This window comes from Diuraphis noxia, unplaced genomic scaffold, assembly GCF_037042655.1.
Source record: "Diuraphis noxia isolate RWA-SAM2 unplaced genomic scaffold, SU_Dnox_SAM2 contig0003, whole genome shotgun sequence".
NCBI lineage: Eukaryota > Metazoa > Arthropoda > Insecta > Hemiptera > Aphididae > Diuraphis > Diuraphis noxia.
This window is the reverse complement of record NW_028301713.1, coordinates 67,838,319-67,865,301: the sequence shown is the minus strand read 5'-3', so window position 1 is coordinate 67,865,301 and position 26,983 is coordinate 67,838,319. Positions and strand designations below refer to the sequence as shown.

Genomic DNA, 26,983 nt, shown 5'->3' with positions numbered 1-26,983 from the left:
AATGGTTATATTCATAAATCACAAGTGGGCACCTACCCACTGAGTTTATTTTCAGATTATTAAAGACCAAAAATAACTTGAAAATCTTCATCCAACCTGAATAGTAGCTCAATATTATATATAATGACAATCATATTATCTCAAAAAATATGAAGAGACAAAATATAATATATTTTAATTACAGTTTTTTATTTGACTACAATAATACACATATTAGATCGTTGTGGTGTAGGGTTGAGCTAATGTTGATTTTGTTTTATAAAGAGAAACTCTGTACTTCAAAAGCTGGTTTTTTAGTGGTTCTCTTATTCTTTTTTTCCAAGTAATGTAAGTTTTTTTTACTATGGAATTCAATGCAACCACAACACCTGTAGACCATCTTCGTGAACAAAAACACAAAGCCCTGGTATGATGAGTAATAAACGTTCGTGTTTCAAAGGTCCGTTTTCTTTTGTTGTATAAATATGAATTATGATAGTCACTCGTAGAGACGTCCACCTGACAAGTGAAATAAGTAAAAACATAAAAAACATCAACATTGAGTAAACTATGTCCTAACATTTGTTCCAATATATTTTTAAATATCTTCAAAATAATCAGTCAAATATATTTAAATTTTATTCATTATATCTATTAAAGGAATTTTCTTAAATAATAAATTAAATTTTTACGAAATACTATAAAATATAGTATCGAGAAAATGAATAATTAAAACTGTTTGAATTCGGAATAGTACCTATCCATTTTGTGATATTATGGTCCGTCGCATAATATTTGAACGGCTATTGTTTGAGTTTAATGTCCCATGATTTAAGATTGTAGAATATTGTCCAAACATAATTTCCTTTGCTGTCTCGCACACTGCTAAAAATGAATTTGAATTATCAAAATTATGAATAATGTATTGTATTTTGAATTATCATAATTATTTGTATTTTACATTATTTTTTCTTCGTGAATCATGCTCCAAAAAATAGCGAGAAATCAGGATTAATTTTTTCAAGTAATCAAGTTTAAAATTTAACTATTTAATCAAAATCATAGTAGGTATAACTAGTATTATGTATAAGTATGCTAAAGATATCATAATCATTTGTTTATAATAATTGTTTAAAAATAAATGTATTAGAAATTATCGAATGCTAATTTTATTCCTATGTTAAAAAGTTATAATTGTATACTTATGTGACCTGTTCCTTACAAAATTATTTATACAATCTGCTGAAATTCAGTAAAAAAAATATTTTCATACCCTAAAAAACGTTTTATAGTATTATTTTAATTTTTGGTTTATATAATATTTGTAAACTTATTTTTCATTAACTGATCCCATGCATCGGATGCTTATTAAAAATACTAACCCTATATCTTTCAAAAGTTATGTTCAATTCTTAATTTAATATACTCGGCATAGTGGTGTTCAAAATTTTTCGTAATAAATTCCCGTTGATTTACCCCGTATTAATCCCCATTAAAGATGTATCACAAAGTCATATAAATACAGGTTTAAAATTATATTCAATCGTGATATTCGAGATAACTATATTTTTTTCACATTGTAAGTTTGTATATTAGGTGAGCATTTTTTTAGGATTGGTACCTAATAAGCAATAGCTGATTTCTCATTAATCTATACTAAATTTTTTGACTAATAGCAGCACTATAATAATTTAAAAAAAATATATTTTTTATTGAAAGAGAAAATAGGCTTTAACAACTAAGGTTATTAGCCTATTAAATTGTGTGAGTTACATTAATAATTATTAAAATTCAAAAGTTACAATAGTCTTAAAGTACGAATACATGTTAGTCAAAGATTATTTACAATGTTAATTTGTGTGAGAAAATTTAAGATTTTTATGGTGTTGTCTTCACGTAAAGCTTCTTCTAAGCTGTTGGGTATTGATAAGGTATTTCAAATGTTTTGAAGGTCTGGACAGTGTATAATGATGTGTTGAATGGTTTGGTCTTCTTGGCATTTATTATATAACATGGGTGGTGGATCTTTACTGATTAAGGATGAATGGGTTAGAAAAGAATGTCCAATTCTCACTCTGGCTAGAGTGACTTATTGTCGTCTGTTTAAATTATGGAGATGGTGCCACTTCTTGGTGCATTTTTGGCAAAAATATATTATTATTCTTTATTATTGTTATTTGTATTATTTCTATGAAAATTTTCAAATTTTTAGGTTAAAAAAAAAAAAAAAAAAAGCCACATATTGATATAAAATATAGCCTATAGAGTATAAATCCTTAATACACGATTTTCAAATTGCACATAATATATACGTATTTTAAAAACAATCCTATTATATATATTATAATGTGCTTGTTTGAGCTTAGCGCGTCACAGCGGCGTAGATACGATTTTTTTCTAGAGGGGGGGGGAGGCTAAAATATATTTATAACACAAATTACAAGTTATTAGTTAAACTAAACGTCATTTTTTTTATTTTGTTTCAAATTGGTATTAATTCCATCATCGAAAAATGCAAAAAAAAGATTACTTTAAAAATAATCAGTATCACAGAAGATAAAATACCAATATAAAAAGTTTTTTTTCAGTGGTTGGGGGAATCCCTTACCCCCCCTCATAACTACGAAACTGGCGCGTCATGTCCTCTTCTGTGAGGTGCAGGTGGTACACTGGTACAGTATGTGTTTGAATGTCTTGATGAACTGTTTCTGTCGTTTTGGTTTTGGATTTGATGTGACTTAATATTTTTTTAAAGGTTTGATATCCTTTATAATTGGCAGTGTGGTTTCTTCCATAGTTTGCACATTTTGCTGGTTCCTCCAGTTTTTTTGTGCAATTTTCGGTGTAGTGTTCAGCTACACATATCACGCATCGCAGTTTGTGGAAACAGTAGTTGTGTGTGTGTTTATACTTTTGCCAGTGATGGCATCAGGGAGGGCCAAGTTGCTTCTGTGTATATTCGAATTTTACAATTGAGTTTAATATTTTGGCGATTCTGAATATTTCACGATTATTGGTATTGCGAACTACGCTGATATGTTAAGTAGTGGAAGTGGCAATTTGTTCGTACAGTGTATTATATTTGCAATGCTGATTACTTAATGCCCAAGGTCACTTAGACAGTTTTCAATATCTGTGGTATAGTCGTATGGTGGAGGTGGCGTAGTATGACACGGAATGGTTAGGAGGGATCTGGGGAGATAAGAGTGGTAATTGTGATCGGTGTCTATTAGATATGACTTAATAGCCATGCAGTTGACCCGTGTGTTTGGTCGTATGATAATATTAGATCTGATCGCTTTACATGTGAACGACTCTGGGCCCACCATACGAGTTAGGTCTTTGTTTAATGTACTAAAATCGGTTACATTTGTTAGGACGATATTCGGAAGTTTAACATTATTGTTTAGGTGAGATTTGGCCAAATTGTGTGACGAGTTGAGCTTCATTTGTGACAGAGACGTTGTCTTGTTTATCCGTTGCCAAAGCTTGGAAACGATTTGGCGAGACGTAAAATTTACTTTTTTTATCCTCATGGTTTGATGAGTAAGTGGAAGTCGACGATAGAGCTCTCTTTGATGGATTTTCTATCGTTTTCTTTTTTTGAATTTTGTTCCTGTTTACAATGACAAATTGGTGATACAGTATATTCTTCATTTGAGCGTTTTTAATGACTCAATTAGGAATAGCTGGTTTAATACGACAAGCATTACGGAACGCACATGTTATCGTTTTGGTTGTCTGAGCCCGACTGTTTATCACTTTTAATGTTTATGAAAATTAACTTTTGAAGTCAAACTAAAAAGTTCTGTGAATTTTCCGTAATATTTTTCAATAACAATTTTTGAAACCAACACGTTACATACAACAACGTGACAACATTGGTTCACTCGGAACTTTTTTAGTAATACTATCCAGGGCCGGCGCTAAGTATTTTGCCGCCCTGTGCAGTTAATAAAATGCCGCCCCTTTCAATACTTTTTGTCATATAATTAGTACATAGTATTATTTATTTTATACAAAATGAACAAAATTAATTATAAACTGGACTAAATTGTAGGAGAATAGGAGTTCAAACGGTGAAATAAATAATCAATTTATTTATTACTATAGTAATACTATCTATACTGGTTTTATCAATACAGATCATATGATTGTATTACTCTATTGTTTTATCATCCTTGAATAGTTAACGTATATATTTTTGTTTATATTTACAAATAGAGATATGAAATAATTTCGATATTATTAAATCGTTTAGATACACAAAAAAAATGTATATGTATATATATATATATATATATATATATATATATATATATATATTCCAGATCGTTGTCACAGGTTAAATATAATTTATGAAACCCACGTAGTATGTTATCTGAAAGCTCGTAAATTCAAGTGTCAGGATACGCAGCTAATTCATGCGTCCTCTTTAATTTAATAAGTTCATACATTTCTACTAGATCTGCAAAAGAAAAAAAAATATTAAATATATGTGTACTTAACATAATATATACATTGTATAAGTTTCTATATGTATTAAAAAATATGTCCGATAAACTTGTGAAATATGTTCTGACGTGCAAATCATAGAGTAATGTTCACACTGATAATAATTATCTATACTCAAAGACACATTACGTACAGTACGTATATGTACGTATGTCGTGACTCGTAAGTCGTGATGGTGTATGGTTATGTTCATTACATAATAAATAATATTATTAAGTATTTACACAACCACAAAAAAAAAATCCCTTAGAATTTACTTTTGTTTAGTAGTTAAAATTTTTATGATTTATGTATCATTGTTTAATTTTTAATATAGAAATTTTTTTTTTATTATTATTAATAAAAGCCTCGGCATCTAGGCCATTGGCTACTACAGATTTATGGAGTTACATTGGAATGAAGTTGCTTAATATTAATATATATAATATAGAAATTATCACATTAGTATTCGTACTTATAACTTTAACAAATATATTTGAATGCGTATTAATTTGTAACCAATTTTGTTAGTCTGAAAAGTCTGTACCAATATCAAATGCAATGGTTTCGGTTTTCACATGTCAATATATTAAAAATGAATGTTTACCAAATTAAATTTCAGATTAAATTGATACTGAGATAAAAAGAGATAGACGATAATCCTTGTTTAAATTTAATAAGGTACAAATATTAATATACAATATATTTATTCTTGTTGAATAAAAATTCGATAAAATCGATCATATATAACGATAATTTCGTCTGTAATTATTGTCAATTACTAAACATAATTCTAATAAGTAGTTTCTAAGTTATTCAAATATTTATACTGGGGAGGGGAATCTTTAAAATTTGCCAACAGAAATTGACATCCTACTCCATTAAACTGAATCACATTAAACATAAAATCGACAATTATTGGGAAATCCCTATCGAAATACCCCAAAAAATTGAAGTCCTCTTAGCTAGGACGTGCTCAAATTTCTTAAATTTTTTTTATGGCTAAAAAAAAATGCTCAACGTGTTGTAGTGTCTAAGTCGCCATCAACCATAGTCTCATTGAATGCCAAATATACAACACATCAGAACAAATCACAATCTACCCGAATCACTAGCTGAAATTTTCAACAACCATATTCATAATCATATCAATCTTCAAATCAATATTTAGAATAAGTAGATACACTGTAGTTGATGTAATTGATTGAATTATTTGCAAGCCCAGGTCTGTTATCAATAATAATAAAAAAAATATCCTTAAAAATGGTTTTACAAAAATAAAAATATTACATATTATATTAGATGAATGTATTTTTTATACTGCGATCATTTTAATATTGATAGATCAATAGGAATTCCTAACATTTTCAAATCATCTAAGTCCTCATATCTACTTGATCCATTATCGTTGACATATTATTCATAGTACCTACACAAAGTTATTTAAAAAAATAAATAGCACTCGTTCTAACTTGATTTAGATACATCAAAGTTCTCAAAAACGAATTCGTTTTTAGACATTAATATCTACTGGATAATTAAAAGTGGAAAAGGGGTTCCTATTTTAAAAACAAAAATTTGTATTATCATAGGATCAAAAAGTCTCAAATATACAAAAATATATTATGGTCTACCAGGGTATTTAAAAATTCGAAAAAGCAGAATTTGAATATATACAGAAATAAAATTTAGAATTGGAAGGGCATTCTTAAAAAATCTCGTTGCCTATTAAAATTACTTTAATGAGTTAGGGATAGTGTACACACTTAAATAATATCTTAAAGATATGTTTATTCTTTCTAATAGTGAAAGAATTTTTAAAATCGGTTCATTAGTTACAGACATGAATCCTACATATAAACAAATTTTACCTTTTTATAATATTAGGTAAGTATAGAATATAGATAATTTGTTGTATTATGTTGATAATAATAATAATAAACGTAATGTTAATAAAAGTTTATAAGAATATTTCTTTCTTATTATATTTTTAATTTCGTCATAAAAAATAGTTTAATTGTTGAACGATTTTTAATGATAAACGGATTTAATGAACATTTCAAGACGATCTTGTTATATTACATATTAAATGGCTTACCATAATAATTAGACAATAGAACCATTACGTCAAATCATTATATTGATTCACTTTTTGCAACCGAAAATAAATTAAGATAAGATCAATTACCTCCTTTAATATGTTTAATTTGTTTCAGTAATGATGATGTTTATAAAATAACTGTTATTTTGAAATTGATATATTATACATATTATTAAATAGTAAATACCTTACACACGCTAATGTTAGACAAATAAAATAAAATATTTTTTTTCCGTGAAAATATTGTGAAATTATATTTACTGTTTTAAGACAGAGCACCTATTTCCCATTTGTCTTTGGCAATAAGACGCAATACAATTTATACACACATTTATGTTATGTATGAACATCATACGTTCGCACGTTTTTTCTCTTTATATAGCTAACGTACATGGATTTTGCTGAGTGCATTAGATAATGGGATAAGAAAGATATCGGCGTAGTACTAGAGTTTATTTTAGTTGCTATATTGCTGAATTACAGGAGATCAGTGTATTTATGTTACATTGGTGGTATTTATTATAATCTTCAGTTGTGATGACGGTAATTGGTCAAAATATCCAAACCAAAATATCCAACGGTTAAAATATCCACGGACAAAATATCCAAATTGTACGTAAATTAGTATATTACACTTTACTTTCTAATAAAATTAACTCCTAAATATATAAATTTCGTAGTAGTATAATAATATCACAAAATATACTGCACAAACATTAGTCAAATAGTCAAATAATATAAAATAAAATGAAAAAAATTTGTTTTTATGAATACAGGAATAATTTGCTAAAAAAATGACTACCTACACTATTTTCTAAAAAATTAAAAATTATATATATATATATATATATTTAATTATATAATATATTAATTATATTTATATAATTATTATATATTAGGTATATTTTTACAATTAAATAATTTGATATTTGAGTTAATTTTATTAGAAAGTAATGTGTAATCTATTAATTTACGTAAAAACTGATAAATTTGGATTTTTTGTCCGTGGTTATTTTGACCGTTGGATATTTTGTCCTAGATTCGTGATGACATACGTATAATATACTTATCTAATGATAAATAATATTTATTTTTTCAGTTCCGGATCACGTAAGGCCCCGTGTTTGCAGTCTTCCAGAAAAACCATACAATCCAAGGTCTGGGGACGAGTTGTATAGACTTCGTACTTTTAGTATAACTAATAAAGGTGGAGTGGTGAATTGTGGAGATAGTATTATAAACAGAAGATCCAGAAGTAATACTAGCGTCAATTCAACAACTAGCAAGTGAATATTATATCTACATACCTATTTATTTTAATTATTATTTCATAGAAATAACCTAATAATTATCAATTGAAAACACTTATGTCTTATAATCGGTGGATCAAAACTATAATCGTATGACTATAATATTGACTTACAAGTGTAGTTATTTTTACTTTGTAGACTCTAAAGTGTAAATATTGATATGATACATTTTATCCCTCGGGGAGGACCGAGGAGAGTGTTACTTGTTATCGAATATTCTCGATTATCGAGTGTAGTATTACTCGTATAGTCGTATAGTCTAGATAGTAGATATAATAATTATTATTATACCATACACAGTGATACTATCATGTGATAATATTATTCAGTGAAAGTTTACCTTAGATGATTATTTGTTTTTAGAACAAAAAGTAAAAAAAAAAAATTAAATATTTATTTTGTTTATTAAAAAATCTCAGTGGGTCCAATGGCACAGATAATCATTATCTTTACTTCAACCGAAAAACCCATTCGACCACAAAATATTTCGACTATATTAATAAAATATTCAACCACCAGTTTTTTGACCAAAAACGATTCGATCACACGACATTTTGATCGCTTTTTTTCGATCACTAAACCTTCAACCAAATGACTCGTACCGGTGTTTGTGAATTTGTGATTCCATTACATGCGAACGTATTCGTAAATGTATTGTCTCCAGCGCAAATAAATTAGAAAATACCTTGGTACACGAAATTACTATACATCAAGGTCTGAACAAGCTAAAGTAATTGATTTTTTCATATAATTTTAAATAATAATATGTACAATTAATATTTGCATTAAAATAATAGAAATATAGAAATATCATCGATTATAAAATATATTATAATATAAATAATAAATGTTGTAATTATGTAATTATCAATTTATCCTAGTTATTTTCGAGAATTTACCCACCCCCTCCTGAATAAAGTACATCTCTAAATAACGGACAATATTACGGTGACCGGTATTAAGAGGTTTCATTGTAGTATTGTACACAATGGTATAGAACCTTTTTAATATGAACATCAGCTATTATGAGGCCTTTTTAAACTTTAAAGTGAACTAATAGCTATGATAAAACATTTATCAACTGTAATGCTAATATTAGTTCATAGTTTCCTTAGATCATATACAAGTACATCGTATAAAAGTATAGTATATGATCTAAGATAGTTTCATACCTAACTAGTTTGTTATATGGAATTCCGAGAATGCTGAAAATTATAACTGATAAATTTCTTATCATTATACCTACTATAGAACATAATATATTGTCGTACTGACATTTGTGCTAATGTACCAATACAAAAATAATTTTTTATACTATATAAGTAAAATGTTTTCATCTCAAAATAATAATAAATCACTATTTATCTCAAATATTTCTCTGGTAAAAGTTCTATACAGTCGTTTGTAATCATATTTTTATTTAAACTAGGTACATGAAAATTTTCATACCAAGTATCTTAAAGAATAACGTGATTTTAAATATAATTATTAATTATATTTCTATACGATTCAAAATTCAGAAAATTTTAGTTGTCTATTAACTAGCTAAAAGAGGTTTTTTTTGAAGGGTTGTAACTAAAGCTTTTCATTTTCCAGTAACGTTCTATTATCCATATTGCATTTTAAATCCATAAGCCAAAAGTTTAAATTATCAAATGAAAGTCTTGAAATACTCGGAAAGTCCCTGGTATATAGATAAAATAAAAAAAGAAATAATCGTTAAGCCGATACCCATTCACCCACTCAAAACCTAAAATATTAAAAATTACTTTCCAGTTCGGTGTTATTTTCGCGTTTGCAGTTATTGTTTTATAAAAAGAAAATATTTTTTTAGTGTCCAAATAATTGACGGACACTGAATATTTTGACTCATATGAAATATTTAAATTATACAGATTGAATAAAACAACAAGACATTATTCAATTTTATAAGCCCAAAAAAAAAACAGCTAGCATGAGAATTTCAAAACCAACCGATTCTTTTGCCAAAGTGCTTGGCATTGGGCAAACAATAATAAAAAACCGTTTAAGGTGAATTGATTGTGAATTATTAATTTTGAACTTATTTAAAAAATAAATTTGTATTTATATATTCCAAATCAATGGAAAAATTTAAATATATTTTTTGATATATATAAAAATATTTTTGTCTCCATCAAACTATTAACATATAAAATATAATTTTTAATTTTGTTGAACAAATAATATGGTATAAATTATAAAAATAACAAACAATTTAATATTACGTTGCTTATTGATAATATATACTATATATAGTGTATTATTTTTAAACCGATAAAATTTAGTATTTATTCATTTATTACAAGACTATCTACACGTTATTTTACATATTTTCAAATTAATAAACACCTTCTTTAAGGAAAACCTGTATTGTTAGTATAATGATGCTTAATCTTAAGCTATGATTTATAAGTTATGACTTATACACTAAATTAAAAGAAAAGATAACACTTATATTAATTATAATAACAGAGAGGAATAAATTATACCATAATGGTAATTTAAATATTTTAAAACGTTAGTACCTATATTAGTTTAAGTTAAAGAAATGTAGGTACTTATAATATATTATTGTTACTAATAGTAGGTACCTAACTCATAGGTAGATAATATCAATTATGTTTCATGAATATAAACATTAAATTAATATTATAGTTTTTAGAACTAAATAATATGTTACAATCAATGTCTGAATTTAATTTCTAAAATAACATTTTATGTCATTCGTTTCCAACTAATAAGTTTTTTCTAAATAATAGTAGACTTCTATTTCGCAACCTTATCATTTGATATTTTATTCTTATTAGATATAAATTCATATGTATGAAATATCATTAAAAAAATAATATCATGAGCTGTGATAAATCTTTTAATTTATAATATATACTTACGTTTTGTATTCGTGTAATTAGTCATATAGAAATAAAAATGAGTTTCTTAAAATACATTTTTTCTTTTATAACTTCCCAAATTGTATTGGTTATTTTATAAACAGTTTTTTTTAACCTTAACATTTTTAAACTTCTAAGATTTCTTTATAATATTAGGTCAAATTAGTTACAATTTATGTTGAACATCGCATCGTTTGAGTATAGCTCTATGAATTTGGGTGTTAATGCTGGATAAATGTCTTCATTATGTTACTGAAATTCTTTCTAGCAGATTGAACAACGCAATTTGTTTTATTAGATGAAATGGAAACGTGCAACATTAAGCATTTTCTAAAACTTCTTTTTCTTGCATTCTTCTCTTTTTTTGTCTGTAGTTTTTCTTTGGATGATAAACATCAGACATTTAAACCCTTAAACCGATTCTGGCATTCTAAGCGATCGTATCAATTTACCTCCATATCTCCTACCACTAAATTATTATGTGTTATGTTTGATTGATAGCTAGAACAAGGGAGTGATGTAATCGTAATGGGCATTAAACATACTTGCATATAACTGAATATAACTGAATATATTTAATTAAAAATTATAACCATGTGTCAAATCTGACATAGTAAACCTTTTGGTTTACAGTAACCATATAGAGTAACATCACAGTTTTTATTCGTGTAATTAAAATTATACACCACCGTTAAGCATATAGTGGCGCACACACCATGGTAATTAAATATTTTCACAAGATATTATGAGCAGACTAACATATTATATATTTTTTTCATATTCTATTATTAATTCATAACTGTACGTTGTTAATATTATGTGGTATAATATTGTATTTTGGCTGCTACAAAATAATTTCTGAAATGTTTACTACATATCTTAGTATAATATTATGCGGTGAACCATTATTAATATCATATTATTACTAAAGCTAAGCTAGAAACTAAAATAATTTATATTGGCTTTTATAACCATTTCGGTTACTGGTTTTAATAATTATTACGGTTTTTATCGATATTGCTGGTTATATTTTTTAATTATTTTAGTTTTTACAACGGTTTTTGTTAAAAATATTATTATTTTATGGTTAGGTTCCAAACTCAGGAAAAACCAAAGAAAATTGAATGATAAATCGTTGAAAAAGAAGATAAATAGTGGAAACTGTATGTCCTACTAGTTAACGAGCAAAATCCCAACTATTTAATAATATCCCTAATAGAACATGTCTCTAAAAGATTCTGTGGTAGTTGCAGGAGACTTAGCCTTCGGAAGGGAATCAAATTGTAAATACCCTGGAATTTATATTAATCTACAAAAAATTAGCTACGATGAGATTAACAGGAGTAAAGTGACATGAAATATGTACTATGTTTCATTAGTACCATTATTTAAGTAAATTTTATATATTATTAAGAGTTAAGATAGGTTATTAGTTAATTATTTTTTTCAAGTTTAACTTAAAAATGTTGAATAGTTAGTCTTTAAAATGTTTTAGTAAAATCAAAATCAGTAAGTCTCATTAAGACGTGTAGGTACTAGGTACCTGCAATTGAAAGCTTAATATTCAAATCTTTTTTTTATATGAACACCCCCTCTCCCATTGAAAATAGACCCCAGTTTCGCCACTAGGTCAGTAATATTACATACAATTAATAGTCTGAACATACATGATAGTTAAGGTTCATTTATATATAAAATGTAAGAGAGCGCAGACTTTGAATAGTAAATAATACACAAGAAAAGTAACAATATGAGATACTATAATTTCAACGATAAGAGATATTTAGTACCTATGTTTATAATTAGTACTTGCTTAATTAATAAGTTGTAAGGGAGAAGAGAGGTTTTATGATATTCGAAAATTCGGAAATAAATTCGGTTAATAATGTTTCAATATTGATTTGAAAAAATATGAGAAGAATATTGACCAGAAGTCAAAAATCGAAGCACTTTTACTGCCCCAAAACGTGATGACAGACACAAAAAAAAATATATGTATAAAAATAAAAACACACATTATGGTAAAATCAATACATTCATCGCTCCGCTAAGAATCTAAAACAATTAGTTAGAAAAGTGTGTTCCATTTTGTCAAATTATGTCGGTGATTTATAAGAATGTACTCGTAGGATGAAAAACTACGTTCATTATCAACACTGGTACGTATTTAAAATTGGCTAATATATTTAGTGAATATTTTTGAACAATGAACAATCGCAAAAGCAAATCGTTTAAATTAAAACTTCCACTATGAAATATTTTAAAAATTCTTTTAAAACATTTATTTTTACTTAAATATTTGTACATTTTGTTGTAATTAGTGTATTATTTGAGCTAATAAGAAGTCATTTATAGAAGTGACGTGTCTATACTTGTTTTAAAATGTTTAATGAGTTAAGGCGAAAAGTTAGAATTTTCATGCTTTTTCATACTTTTAGTTATATCTATGTATATGAAAAAGTATTAGCAAATAGTAGTGGTTCAACGGTTGCGAAGTATTCATGTTGTTTGTAGGAATTTTATCAACAAAACAGAACAAAATAAACAATTAAACAGATTATTCAGCCATGGCCCATGGGTTATGCCATGTCTCTACCATGTAAGACTTGTATTATTGGTAGATGCTGTTTTGGGCAAACCCAAATATTTTTTGAAACGTACATTTATATTTAATATGTATAAAAGTAATAATTAATTAATTTTTTGCTCATCACTTTTTTGGATTTTTACTCACTCGTTCGGTATATTATGTACTTTTTTCGCTCGCTTTTGTTTATGGTGACCAAATATGCAAAACATATGAAAGCATTGCAAAAACAGGATATACACTTACGTTGAAATATTAACTTTCGTTATTTAATCAATTAAGTAACAATTTATGGACACTCATATTAACAGCATGAATTATATGATAGGTATGCAGTGTTTTATGTATAAAATCTAGTCTTTCGTTATCAGTTATTATTCATAGTTCAAAAAAAAAAAAAGTTATCTATGCGCAATAAAATATTAGTTTTTACTATATATTATAAAAGTGTAGCCTGGGGGCTAAAGCCCACTCCCCCGCACCGTACAAAGTTCCTGGCTACTCCACTTGTACACTACATACTGTTTATTTTAATTATTATCTAATGAATTAAGTTATTATCAATTTCTATAATATTAATAATATCTTTAGTATGTGAGCTAATACGAGGTACTATGCAGTATACATATTTCTAGTAGGATTCGTTAATTTATTTAAGGAGATGATTTTTTTTTTAAATATAATAAAATTTTAATTATATTATAAAGGTTGAATAAAAAGTTTCAAATAATACTTACCTACATCATATTATACACATACATAGTTTTACAAAAAACGGCATATTGCTGCTTAATATTAAGTTATAAAAGTATAACATTAAAATGGTTTATCCTTGAATAGGTATAAATCTACCATGGTATAATACATTTAAATGTCCATATTAGTACAATATATTTATCATATACAACACGTATAATTGTTGCATTTTAGATGAAGCAGCTCTATAAAAATCACAATAATTTCGAAAATATGTGCTTCAACATGTCATAGGTATAATCTTAACTTTTTGATAATTCATAAAATATTTCAGTTATGAAAATTATATGTAAATTATACAAATTATATCATTGATTTAATGATTTTTTTAATAATTATTAAAATACATATTGTTTCCAATGTCTATTTATATTTATATTATTGATTAGTAACACAACAAATTATCTGTGTGCACTGCGTATACCCATAATTTAATCATATAGGTAAGGAATAAGATCGAAACTTATTTTTATCAACAGCTCGTGATGTCGTTTACGGTTCGTTAGTTTTAGTATATTTAATAGACACAATTATATTAGGGTTTCTGCAAAATGTAAAATTACAAATTGTATGTCAGTCAACATTAATTTTTATACAGGAGCAATGTAATTTCTGCATTGACAAATAATTTTAATTAATGTTGCCATGTTGGATAAAACTGGAACCAAGAAAAAGAGTGATATGTGGCTTGGTATCAACATAAACTTACATCAATCAATTTCGTTCAACCACACTGTCGTAATCGCAAAACGCGTGTATATGTACATATTATATAATATTATGGTGTAGATGTAGTGTGATATTCCCTTGGGCGTATCTCGTGTTTCGGGAGATATAGGATTATATATAGTGATAATACGTCGTTATGCGCATAAAAGAAGTAGCCGAGGCGCCAACAATTTATTTTTGATAAATTATTGTGATTGTATTTTAGGAAACATATGTATTATATCGAGCATTTTTGAACGTAGGTACGATTGTTCTTAACGATAATGACTTGCGCTCGTCGTTAAAAAATATTCATTTTTTTTTAACCCAAACTATGATTTTTTTTTTTTATAGACATAGTCCCAGTAACCTAAGCGGGATATCACCTTTTGATGGTTCGTGTTGTGGTGGAAATAGCAGCTATAATGATCTAAGCTCTGGAGAGTCTAGCGTTGCCGAAGAGATACCCAAGTACAGGGTGGTACTTCTTGGCGAATCTGGTGTCGGCAAAACGGCATTGGTTTCGCAGTTTATGACATCTGAATACATGAATACGTACGACGCATCCTTAGGTAAGAACATTGAGTTTTTTTGATAAATTTACCAAAAGAAAATTTTTTATCATCGTTGAACCTAAATAATATGCATTGTTTTCCAATGTTATATGATTTGTTTTCGGTCCTAATGTAGGGCGTCACCCATTACTATATAAAACTTAACTATTTAACTTAATTTTGTACCGTACATTTTTGAACTTTTGTGTATATATGTCTCAAAAACATTAATATTATTACTTATAATAATAAACCTAACTGAACTGTAATAAAAACGTATACTTTTAAATTCAATAAACGAAATACCTAATATATAAGGTAAAAATATGGTATTAAAGTGGAATATTACCTACTATAAGTAAGTTTGTTTCGCGTGATGATTTTCAAAATAACATTAATAACGCATAGTAAATGCCACAATTAATTCTAAATATTTAATATTATTTAATACATACATTTATCAATGGATAATTTTAGCATATTTTCTTATTAAAATAGACATGATGGCGTTGATGTATTTTTGGCTGCATAAATATACTAAATAGTCGCAGTTATGGTAATCGTCGCTAATTTTTTTTACCGTGTTCCTTTTTTATGGGATTTTTTCAAAGTTTACCGAATCTTATATTGATTAAAAACATAAAATACGACCTTTATATTTTACAATATGAGTTCATTTTTTGCAATCATAAGCTAAGACTAACAATCTTATTTTTATACAAAAGTCTATGTTATACTTATATATTTATTTTATTACAGAAAACCAAATGTTAAATAACGATAGATATAGATATTATTTTACTATTAATGTTTACTTTAAAAAATACATAAATATATTTTGATGTCCTATTTGATCAGTAAATCATTTATTTGTATATCTTAAAATTATACAATTTTATTTAATAGAAGAAAGAAATATTATTCCCTTCATAACTCAATATAACCAAGATGAAAGAATTAATCTGATTTCATTCTACTCCATGTCTTACTTTTATTTAAAGATCAATAAATTGAGATTAAATTAATCAACACAGTGTGGGTTATACGTAATAATATGTTTCTTGATAAACCGTATATCTACAATAAGAAAACTGGGACCCTGGGGGCAATGACCCACCCTGTATAAGGAAAACAGATTGAAAATTACCAGACACAGTCACATAGGTTTACGAACTGTAATAAAGTTATTATTTATTGGTGAGTTTAAAATAGGTTATCGTATAAATAATGTTAAAAAATAAATAGGTATAATGTTTAGTTTGTACCTATCACATATTCACATATCTTACATAGTAATCATAGGTTCAGAAAATTAAAATAATGTTTTTGTAATAGATTATATGCTTTTCTATTTATAATAGGTAAAATATTATTTAATCTGTCGTATAATCCTGCAATATAAGTGAAAAACAAGAGTGAGGGATAGTAACATACAAGTAACAATTAAATTTATAATACATTAAGTAACAGTTATACAAATAACATTGCTTTAATATAAAATTGTATTTACAGAAAATGTTAATATTTTTGTACCTATTCGTAAAAGTGTCAATCTATTTGATCGTATATCAATATATATATATATATGTTAAATATAAAAACAGAAGGTACATAAATTAAAAATAATATATTAAGAACCAGTGATCATTTAAAAAATATACAAACATAATATACAATAAATTAATGAAAAAGGTAATTTAAACTACGATAGAGAGACGGACAGAAATTTGTTATCTAAAACATTATTACTATATTATAATTACAAAATTGCTGTCTACATGGTGAGCTGGTTATTCAAACCATACCATTTCTCTCAATTATTTTAGTAACAGCAATCAAAAATGAAAGATGAAATAACAAAATTATTCATAATATTGGGTAAATTTTATAAAGTATTAGTTAGTTTATATTTTTTATAATCCTTCTCGGATTATAAATGTGATCAAAGGTATTATTGATTTTTAAATAATTGAGATGTTTCATAAATAAATATTCCACTATATAAAGTAAGTAAGTGTTAAAAGCTGGTTATGTTTGCCTACTAAAATTATTATAATCATAAATGTAGGTACATTATTCAATACCTACTTGTAATACCTAGTGAGTAGTGACTGATTAATTATTTAAATCTCGTATTAAGTTATTATTTAAAATTATGTGAAAACAATTTACTGCGTTCTGCATTTTCGCTAGTCTTAAAATACAATGTTATGAAAGTCACTTTTAAAACATATTCTTATACATAACAAAAGGTAGGTATATAAAATACTATTAAAAAAAATTATCCGTCTGTAGCAGAGATGTATTTGAGTTGTATTCAAACGCTTCATAAAAGTTGTAAGAACACTCTTTAAAATTTAAAAAAAATCTAGCTTTATCATTCCAAAATTTATTTTACGTTTAGTCTGTGTATTATGGTAATAGACAGCTTGAACGTTTATTATATTATTTTAAACACTTACTTCAATACTACACTAGAATAGCAACTCGTGTCATCAAATGAATATTGTTTCCCCATTTCCTTACTTGAAAAATTGACTCTGATACCTTTGTTAATAAAATATTGAACTTTGATATTTTGGTACCTATTTATGTATATGCCCTATAGGTACAAAATATAGTCTATGGACATTTTCGATCCCAAAACATGACAGATGAGCTGAAATTATTTTGTATTCGTTTTATTCAGAGATGCTAATCTAGCATAGAATAGAAAACTGTGATTTAAAACGATCAGAAAGATTATTTTATATAACAATAAACATTTGAACCTTTATTTACTTGGAAAACATATGAGCTGAAAATCATAAAATGGATATAAGAAATGAATCATTGGCTTGTTTATACAGGCTTATAAGTTAATGAAATCCATGCAATTAATATCTTTATCTTCATGACAACTCTGAATTTCTTACCGTTATGCGTTATGTATATTAAGTTATTCAATCTTCCATAGTAATCTTCCGTGTTATGTATGAATAAATGTGAAGCAACCAAACAATAAAGTAATGGTACTTGTAACTCGTGAGCAAAATTCAATCGTATACTGGTAACATATTGCTTACATTTCTTAACTTCATAGTGGGTATATGTAACTGTTGATTTAAGTATGGTATCCAATTATTATGATTCATGACATATTAAAATTAAAATTAAATTTAAAAAAATAGATACTAAGATTGGTCTTTATTTTTTTTTTTTTAAGTTCACAAAAATACATTTTAGGCAAAATTAATTTTGGTTTTGGGTGCAATTCTAAACTGCAGATTTCCATATACATGTAATTTTTACTGAATGTTTATATTAGAATTTTCTGTATAATATAAAATATTAAAAATATTTTGACTTATACTGAGCTATTTATATGTATATGAAATATTTGATTATTATTAAATTTTTTTTGAATTAACGCAGATAAAAATATTTTACTAGTTTAAAAAAGTAGAAAATTTAATAAAAATGTCCTTGCAAGTTATTGTTAGTGGAAATTAAACAAAAAAAAGTTGAACGTAAATCCACAATACCTTCTTATGAGTTCAGAATTTCGAAATACCTACGTTAAAAATATAAACATTTGCAAATTATTTTGAGTTATGAATTTATAAAATTTTTCTTTTTAAATCAAAAGTTTGAAAATGTGAAACAAGATTCCCTATAAGTTTGTTTATCTTTAACGAAAATTTCTATGGAAAGTTAAATAAAATTTTTACAACATTGGGTATTCACTCGATTTCTCAAGTAACGATTTCCCTATTTTGTTCTAACTCAAAAAACGAACAACTGTGACAACATACCTGAAATTTACATTAAATTTTAATGTTATTTTTTTTTGAGGGGAACCCGCGGCAACATAGGCCATTGGGTGTGGGGGTGGTACGGTAGGAATTATTTTTGCATACTTGTTTGTAGGTTTTTGAGTTGGTAGGATTGTAACACGTGTTTGTGTATGTGTGGCAAGGATATGTTGCTAAAAATCCCGGGTGGTCACCCATCCGGGAGCTAGCAACTGCGTTTCCGCAGATTGAGCGTACGACCGCGCCTCACTAAGCCACATTTTATGTTATTATTTCCTTTAGGTACTTAATAAGATTTTCAAAATATTTTGAACTATTTTTTGACATTTTTAGTTTTTTTTTTTTGTAAACGTCTATATAATTTAATTAATTAGGTCAAAAAGCTTGAAAATGTAATACTGTAGAAATCGGTTATAACGAGTTTCAAGGGCCAGGTAGTTTTTCTCGTTATAACCGGTAGCTCGTTATATGCGGTTAGAACGAGCATTCGTTGTAACCGATTAATAACGGGAAATACAAAAATAAAAACGACGACTTTTTTAATTTGACTTATAATCGAAATTAATACTGAATTTATACATGTATGCACATACATTATTTATACATACATTTATTATTAATTATTATAATTGAATAAGGTTCCGGGTAGATATATATTATATAGTTACAATAGCAAATGACAATTTTTTTTATTAGTATATAAAGTTCAAGTTTTGACAAAATGAATTAAAATGAAAATTTACAAATTATTTAGTAGTTAAAAATGTATTGAACTGAACGTTAAGCGATTATAGCTAAAGATTTTACTTTAAACAAGGTACTACGTAAGTAATTCATTCTGTAACCAAAGAATCTAAGAAATAAATACAGTTTTCTTTGTATAGTTATTTTAAGTTTAAATCCAGAAGAAAATACAAATTAAGTTACCAAAGATAACGATTTTAGATATATCGTTGTAATTTAAAAACATTACTCGGAGGTACTTGAAACTTTGAAACTTTGAAACTTTAAAAATATATTATTACACACAAGTAATATGCAAATATGCAAATAATATTAATTTAACCAACCAGCCGACTACATAAGAATAATAACAATAATAATTTAAATGTAATATAAAATATCTTAGGCTGTTTATCCGTTTCCGCTAAGAATCGTTTTCCGTATACAATTATATTATATCACCGAATTCAAATTTAACACCATTCATTATAGTGACCCACTAACAATTAGGCGGAGTATAGTATAATCAAATACCTAATAGTATAATACATTTTTTCAAATTAAATTGTATAGGCATAGTAGGTAGGTAGTATATATAGGTAATAATATAATAATAAACCCAATCCAACCTTTTAGTAATCTCTGGCGTGTAAAATAATTACATGGAATTAATTATTGGGTCCACAAATAACAACTTGGCAATACAGAATATTTACCTATAACATGCAAGTTTCGGCGTAAAAAGAATATTAAAGTGAATTTCAGCTAATGTTTTAATTCAATTAAATTACTGGCGTTCTGATTTTTATCTAACATTATTTCAATAAATTACCGTTGGACAAAAACGGGTTCAATTTGGAACGATGTAAGGTTCGATACACTACAATAATAATTTATTCTTATTTAGTGTTATTTTCGTTATCTGTTCTGCAACAAGCCAACAATGATAGATAATATGTTATTAAAGAACAGACATTTGTGCTCTAACTATAAATTAAACTTGAACCTAGAAATAACTATTGGAATAGTTGAGTCTACCACTGATCAGAAGTCTATGATTTGCATATATATATATATATAGTTTATTGATCCTATATCTACATTAAACAGAGAATAAGCTGCTTTTGTGGTTAATGCTATTATAATATAGTAATCATATTATAACGTAGGTACCTACATTATTTGTTGGATTATTACATCATTATTCATTTTGAATTTAATTTTTTATAATATTTATCATAATACATAACTATATTTTAAAACAAAATAGAAATGAAAATTAGATAATTACTTTTGAAAATAGGGTAATCATCAAAATTAAATTAAAAGAATATAAAAGAAATAAAAGAAAATGTTGTGTAATTTACAACAAATTTTTATTAGGCGTCTAATCAAAAATCAATAGAATATTATCCAATGGTTGGAATAATTATTTTCTTACTTATAAATCGGATATCAGAAGTAAAGGCATGAATACATATTTTATGAAAAATGAAAAATTGGATGTGGGTCTCCCAGACTTGCAGTCTTCAAGACCTAGACGACTAAACTAGTTTATAATTTGTACTCATATAGTCACATATAAGTGATATGACCAGTATTTAAAATGAGTGAAAAGTAAAGTATAAAGTGTTAAAAAATTGGTGGGTGGGTACTTATTTAAGGTCTTTGCTTCATAGGAAAAAAAAGTTCACGCCGCCACTGGACATCGATGCTTTGAAATACCAATACAATCATTTATAGGGAATACATATTCAAGAAAAAAACCTGTTATTATTAATGATCCGATGATTAAATTTGTATTTACTATTTTTAATAAATTCTTATGACAGTACGTGTTCGACCTCCGTCCAAGACACATGTGTGTTACGTTATTAGCTTCCGATAGCAGTATATATTATAATTTATATCAATATATCATCATAACATTAACCATTTGACAGGTATATAACTCCTTATTTTGACCGACCCGTAATATCGCCCGCGCATCTCAGTGCAATTAGTCGATAAAATTGCTACGAGAATTTTATCAATCGTGAATTTCCAAGAACAAAATATACAATCTAGGTACATCTCAATTAAAAACCTTCGCCCAAACTACAACCAACATTAAATTTCCAAAAAAAAAACAAGCAATTGTTTTAAACACTATCAATGATATATCTCAAATGGAATACATTAAATCCTTCATCAAAATTTCACCAACAAAAAAATATCGTTTGCATCTCGTATTTCCAAATTTCCAATAATCGTTTCTGTGTTTATTTTACGGACAAATGTACTGTTGATGAACTAATTCAAAAATGTTCTTGTATAACTATAAATAAACACCAAATACCTGTTCGTCGTTTGGTTGATCTAGCAAAAAGGTTTATTATTTCAAATGCCCATCCGTTAATTCCGCACTATGTAATCAATGAATATTTAATATTAGCCGGCATACGAACATTATTGCAAATCGACTTTCTGAAAACCGGTTTTCATGACGAACTGGCACATATAAGCAGCTTTCGTCACCAGGTATACATCTACCCCGATGATATCGCAAATGTTCAATTATTGTAATTAGATTCGATAATACCGATTTCAGAATCTTTTTAACCGATGGTACACTTACTTGTTATATATGTAAACAAACTGGGCATACTTTTAATTCCTGCAAAAAAAATCTGAAAAATACTTACGATAACAATAATAGTAGACAAACAACATAATATAATACATATAATATCCAATGACCTTAATGGTGCACAAGAGACAATTTCAACGGTAATAAATGCAAACGATTCCCCAAACATCGGCGACGGTTCAATCCTTACAAAACCAATACAATCTAATAACTCCATAGTCATACCAAACGAACCAATCAAAAGACTTCTTCCATTGCCAAGTAGCTTGTCATCGCCAGCAGTCACCACTCACCATATCGATCAACAGGTTAATGAGAATCCCGAACAGCCCAAAACCTTAAGAGAAAAAATATTAGATTCAAACAAAACAAATGGTAAAACACTCGACTCAGCCAAAAATATAAAAATAAGCAGCTTACTCGAAAACATTTACACAAAACTCAATGAAGGACTCAAACTCGCCGAAAGCATTTTTTCAAATAATACCGAAATCCCTATAACTTATTCTCAATTCTTTTACATTATTGAGAACTTCACTCACAAAGCCATCAACATCCATTCTCTGTGTGAGGAAGTCAACGAAGACATTCCCATCCTTCAAAAAATTACTGATAAAGTCAGAACCAACTATGGTTCAAAAAACAAAAAAAAACAAAAACAAAAATGAATTCAAACAATATAAAAATTCTCCAATGGAACATTAATGGGTTCTACATGTAAAGAAAAATCGATGAACTGAAATTATTAATTTTAGAACACTACCCAGAAATCCTATGTTTACAAGAAACAAACTTCAACAACCATAACACTGGATATAAAGAATACAGATTTAATAGAACTGATTGTCTTCGTGTAAGTGAGGTTGTAGCTATATTCATAAAATCAGATTATCTTAGTAATCAAATAAACATATCGATATCTTCTCATTTTGAAGTTGTAGCAGCCTCTGTTAAACTAATAACCTAACCTAACCTGTGGAACTATGTTAACAGTCAAACACATAATTGCCGACTGTTTTTTGTACAACCAAGAACGAGTTGAGTATAGGATATTATATAACCTGGACTCCACACTCAGTCCCAAACCTAAAAATAACTCAGATTTGTTGAATTTTTTAAAACACTCCAAAATGTACAATCATATATTAAAAAAAGCGGGAAAGTGGGTATCGCTCTGCTGTACATTAGGTGGTGGGGTGGACTTCTGACTAGGGTAAGTTAGATTTGAATGCAATGATAGGTATCATTGTATACGAAAAACGATTCTGAACGGAGATGATTTGTCAGTTTAGGATATATTATATTTAAATATTGTCATTATTTATTTATTATTATTTCTATTTTGAAAAAAATATTTTATTTTTCAATTAAGACGCATTTTGCATAAGGCATGGTTAATCAATTTTTCCAAAAACATTTCATGTAGTTATCATAATTCACAATACCTTATATTATCATAAATATACATATACCTGGTTTAAGGATAAATCGTTATCATTACGCGATTTCATAAAAATTTAAAACTCAAACGCTCAAAATATTTTTCCTATAATGACGCCTCAAATTTTCTCTATAACTATTTAAAGCAAAACTTTTGGAAAAATTAGTGTTGAATTTTATAACCTTAGATATAAATACAAACAATATTATGAATTTTGAACTACAAAATAATTTGCAAAAATTCATGGTTTTGACGAATTTTTGTCAATATTTGAAATTCAAATGCTAATAAAAATTGAATTTGAATTTCCGGTGGACATTTTTTTTTGTGATAAAGATTGACAAATTTGTAAGGAATCTTGTATAAAATCTTCAAATCTTAGATTTAAAAAGAACATTTTTTATGAATTTTTGGCTTAAAGCAATTTGCGAATTTTTGTGATTTTTACGTATTTTGTCAAAATTCAAAATTTTAATGCTTATAAAAAAAAATTGTGATTATGAATTCCTTTTATTTTTCAGCTGCTATTATAATAATATGTTAAGAGCCATGTATTAAATTTTCAAGATTTTCTACCTAAAAAATAAATTTGTATCGGTATTAATTTTAAAAAAGCGGGAAAGTGGGTATCGCTGTGCTGTACATTAGGTGGTGGGGTGGACCTCTGACTAGGGTAGGTTAGATTTGAATGTAATGATAGGTTAGGCTATTTCGTAAAAACTTAAAATTCAAATGCACTTAAAATTTTTCCTATGATGTTTCAAGTTTTCTCAATAGCTACATGTGCTAACTAATGGAAAACTTAGTGTTGTATTTTTAATCCTTAGTTATAAACACAAAAAATTTTATGATTTTTCAACTTCAAAATTACTTCCAAATTTCCGCGTTTTCGACAGATTTCGTAAATATTTGAACTATAAACGCTAAAAAATTGTGACTAATGATTTTTAATTTTTTTTAGCTACAATAAAAACAACTTATAAGGAACCTTGTATTAGATTTTAAATTTTTTTGGTCATCCAACATTTTTTTACCAGTACTTCAAAAAATAAAATTCTCAAAAAATTCGAAAATTTCAGTGGTCTATAAATAACTCAAAAAAAGTCAAAAATTAGTGAAAATTAAAATGTATATATTATAGATATTACTAACATAAACATTTGATGAAAATTTCAAGTATTTATAGTGATAAGTTTTTGAATTATAACCATATTACTTTTGACCTCTATAATGCACCAAGGATATTCACTTTTACATCGGAAACCACCCCCGAAATTTGAAATTGAAGCATTATTTCGACTAGTTATGCTGTACACACACTCAAAAAAAAAAAAAAACATACATCATTGTAAAATCAATACATTCATCACTTCGTTCAGAATCTAAAAAATAAAAATGTACATCCCATTTTATTTATAACTCATTTTTGTAAATATAGATGTAAACACTTATTTGTGCATATCTTTTAACTTTCTATAACTAATGGCCTTTGCTGTCGATGTTTTTTTGTGATCAATAAAAAAAAAAATTCTTATGAACGCGCTAATTTATTGTGCATATTATATTTAATTTCACAACGAAATGCCTTACAATATAACTCCTACTACCTGTAACTTTTGAATTGACTGTGTAGGTTGAAACGGCGTGGTCTTCTAATATACCGGCCATCCCGTGTAAAGAAAAATAAGCAAGTATTTGTGCCGTTTGTGGTATTACTGTGTGTTTATTATATTATTATAATAACATGCAAGGATAAATATATCTATAATAGATGGGGACAGTGAGTATCACACGGTTTCGTCGGTCAGGCTTTGGCTAGCGAGCCGGATCTGTGATCGTTCGTGTCGACTAGCAAGAAACGCTAGTTCTAGACACAATATCATGACCTATAAATGTGTCGTTCGCTCTGCAGGGATGTTACAACTGTGCAGGGACGGGGCCTCTGACCGTGGGCGCGTAGCCATATGCAAAGGGGCTACTGCTTGGCAAGAAAAAATCCGGGACCGCAGTACTTCAACAAGAGACCGAAAGCTAGTTATTTACTAATACTATCATCTCAACGTCACGTAAATCAATCATAACAATATCAGTCATTGTTATTTATTAGTAAACTTACCTAACAATAATGAAATCTTCGTTTGAGAGGAAACAAAATCATCCCTTTTATTATTTTAGACGACATGCCTATAATAAATACACTTGAAGTGATGTTAAGTTACCAATAAAATCATTCCAATCCACTTTAACCTGACTATTTGTATTTATTTATTTTTCTGAATTGTTTTTGAAGTGACGTAAACTCGGAGGTATACGTCCGCAGTAGGTACACACCACGTTGGCCTTAGAATGACAGGCTTTACATTATATGTACGTACGTTATTTTATGGTATAATGAAGTTCTTTAGAATGGGGAACGGAAACTCTGGTAAATTCTATTTTCTATCTCGAAATGGATTTAATAAAAGTACCGAATGAATAATGTATTATTGCTTAGAAGAAACGCACAATGTACGTATACCTTTTTATGGTAAATTGTCAATTACGTTTGCAGATGACGAGTTTGGTGAAAAAACAGTTTCCATTCTACTGGATGGCGAAGAGTCTGAAATGGTGTTCATTGATCACCCTAGCATCGAAATGTCGGTAAGTACACGTACAATAAATTTGTTTACGAACTAAAAGCGTATACTGATATCTAAAAAAAAAAAAACTGGTTGTATAGGTACATTGTATTTTGTTTTATTTTTTATGCGTGCATATATTGGTAGGTAAATATTTTATTTTTATAATGCATTTAAGGCATTTTATTATTATACTTTTTGCTTTTTTTTTAAACTTACAATTCACAAAGTTTTCTTGGAAACATTTAATAATTATTCTCAGTATTTTTCTAATACGAAGTTTATATACGTTTATAAAGAATTCCACTTAAATGCGTATAGGAAGGGTATGTATAGTATTTAAATTAAAAAGAGATAAAACAAATACTTTGAAA

At 27.2% G+C, this 26,983-nt stretch overlaps 1 protein-coding gene across 1 annotated transcript in view; it reads left to right on the top strand.

Moving 5' to 3' along the window:
- Window positions 1-26,983, top strand: part of Rgk2 (Rad, Gem/Kir family member 2) — a 95,177-nt gene that overhangs the window by 32,176 nt on the left and 36,018 nt on the right. The window contains exons 3-5 of the mRNA XM_015519701.2: window positions 7,674-7,860; window positions 15,202-15,419; window positions 26,540-26,631. Of these exons, the coding sequence (XP_015375187.2) occupies window positions 7,674-7,860; window positions 15,202-15,419; window positions 26,540-26,631 (497 nt within the window). The remainder of the gene's footprint in view (window positions 1-7,673; window positions 7,861-15,201; window positions 15,420-26,539; window positions 26,632-26,983) is intronic.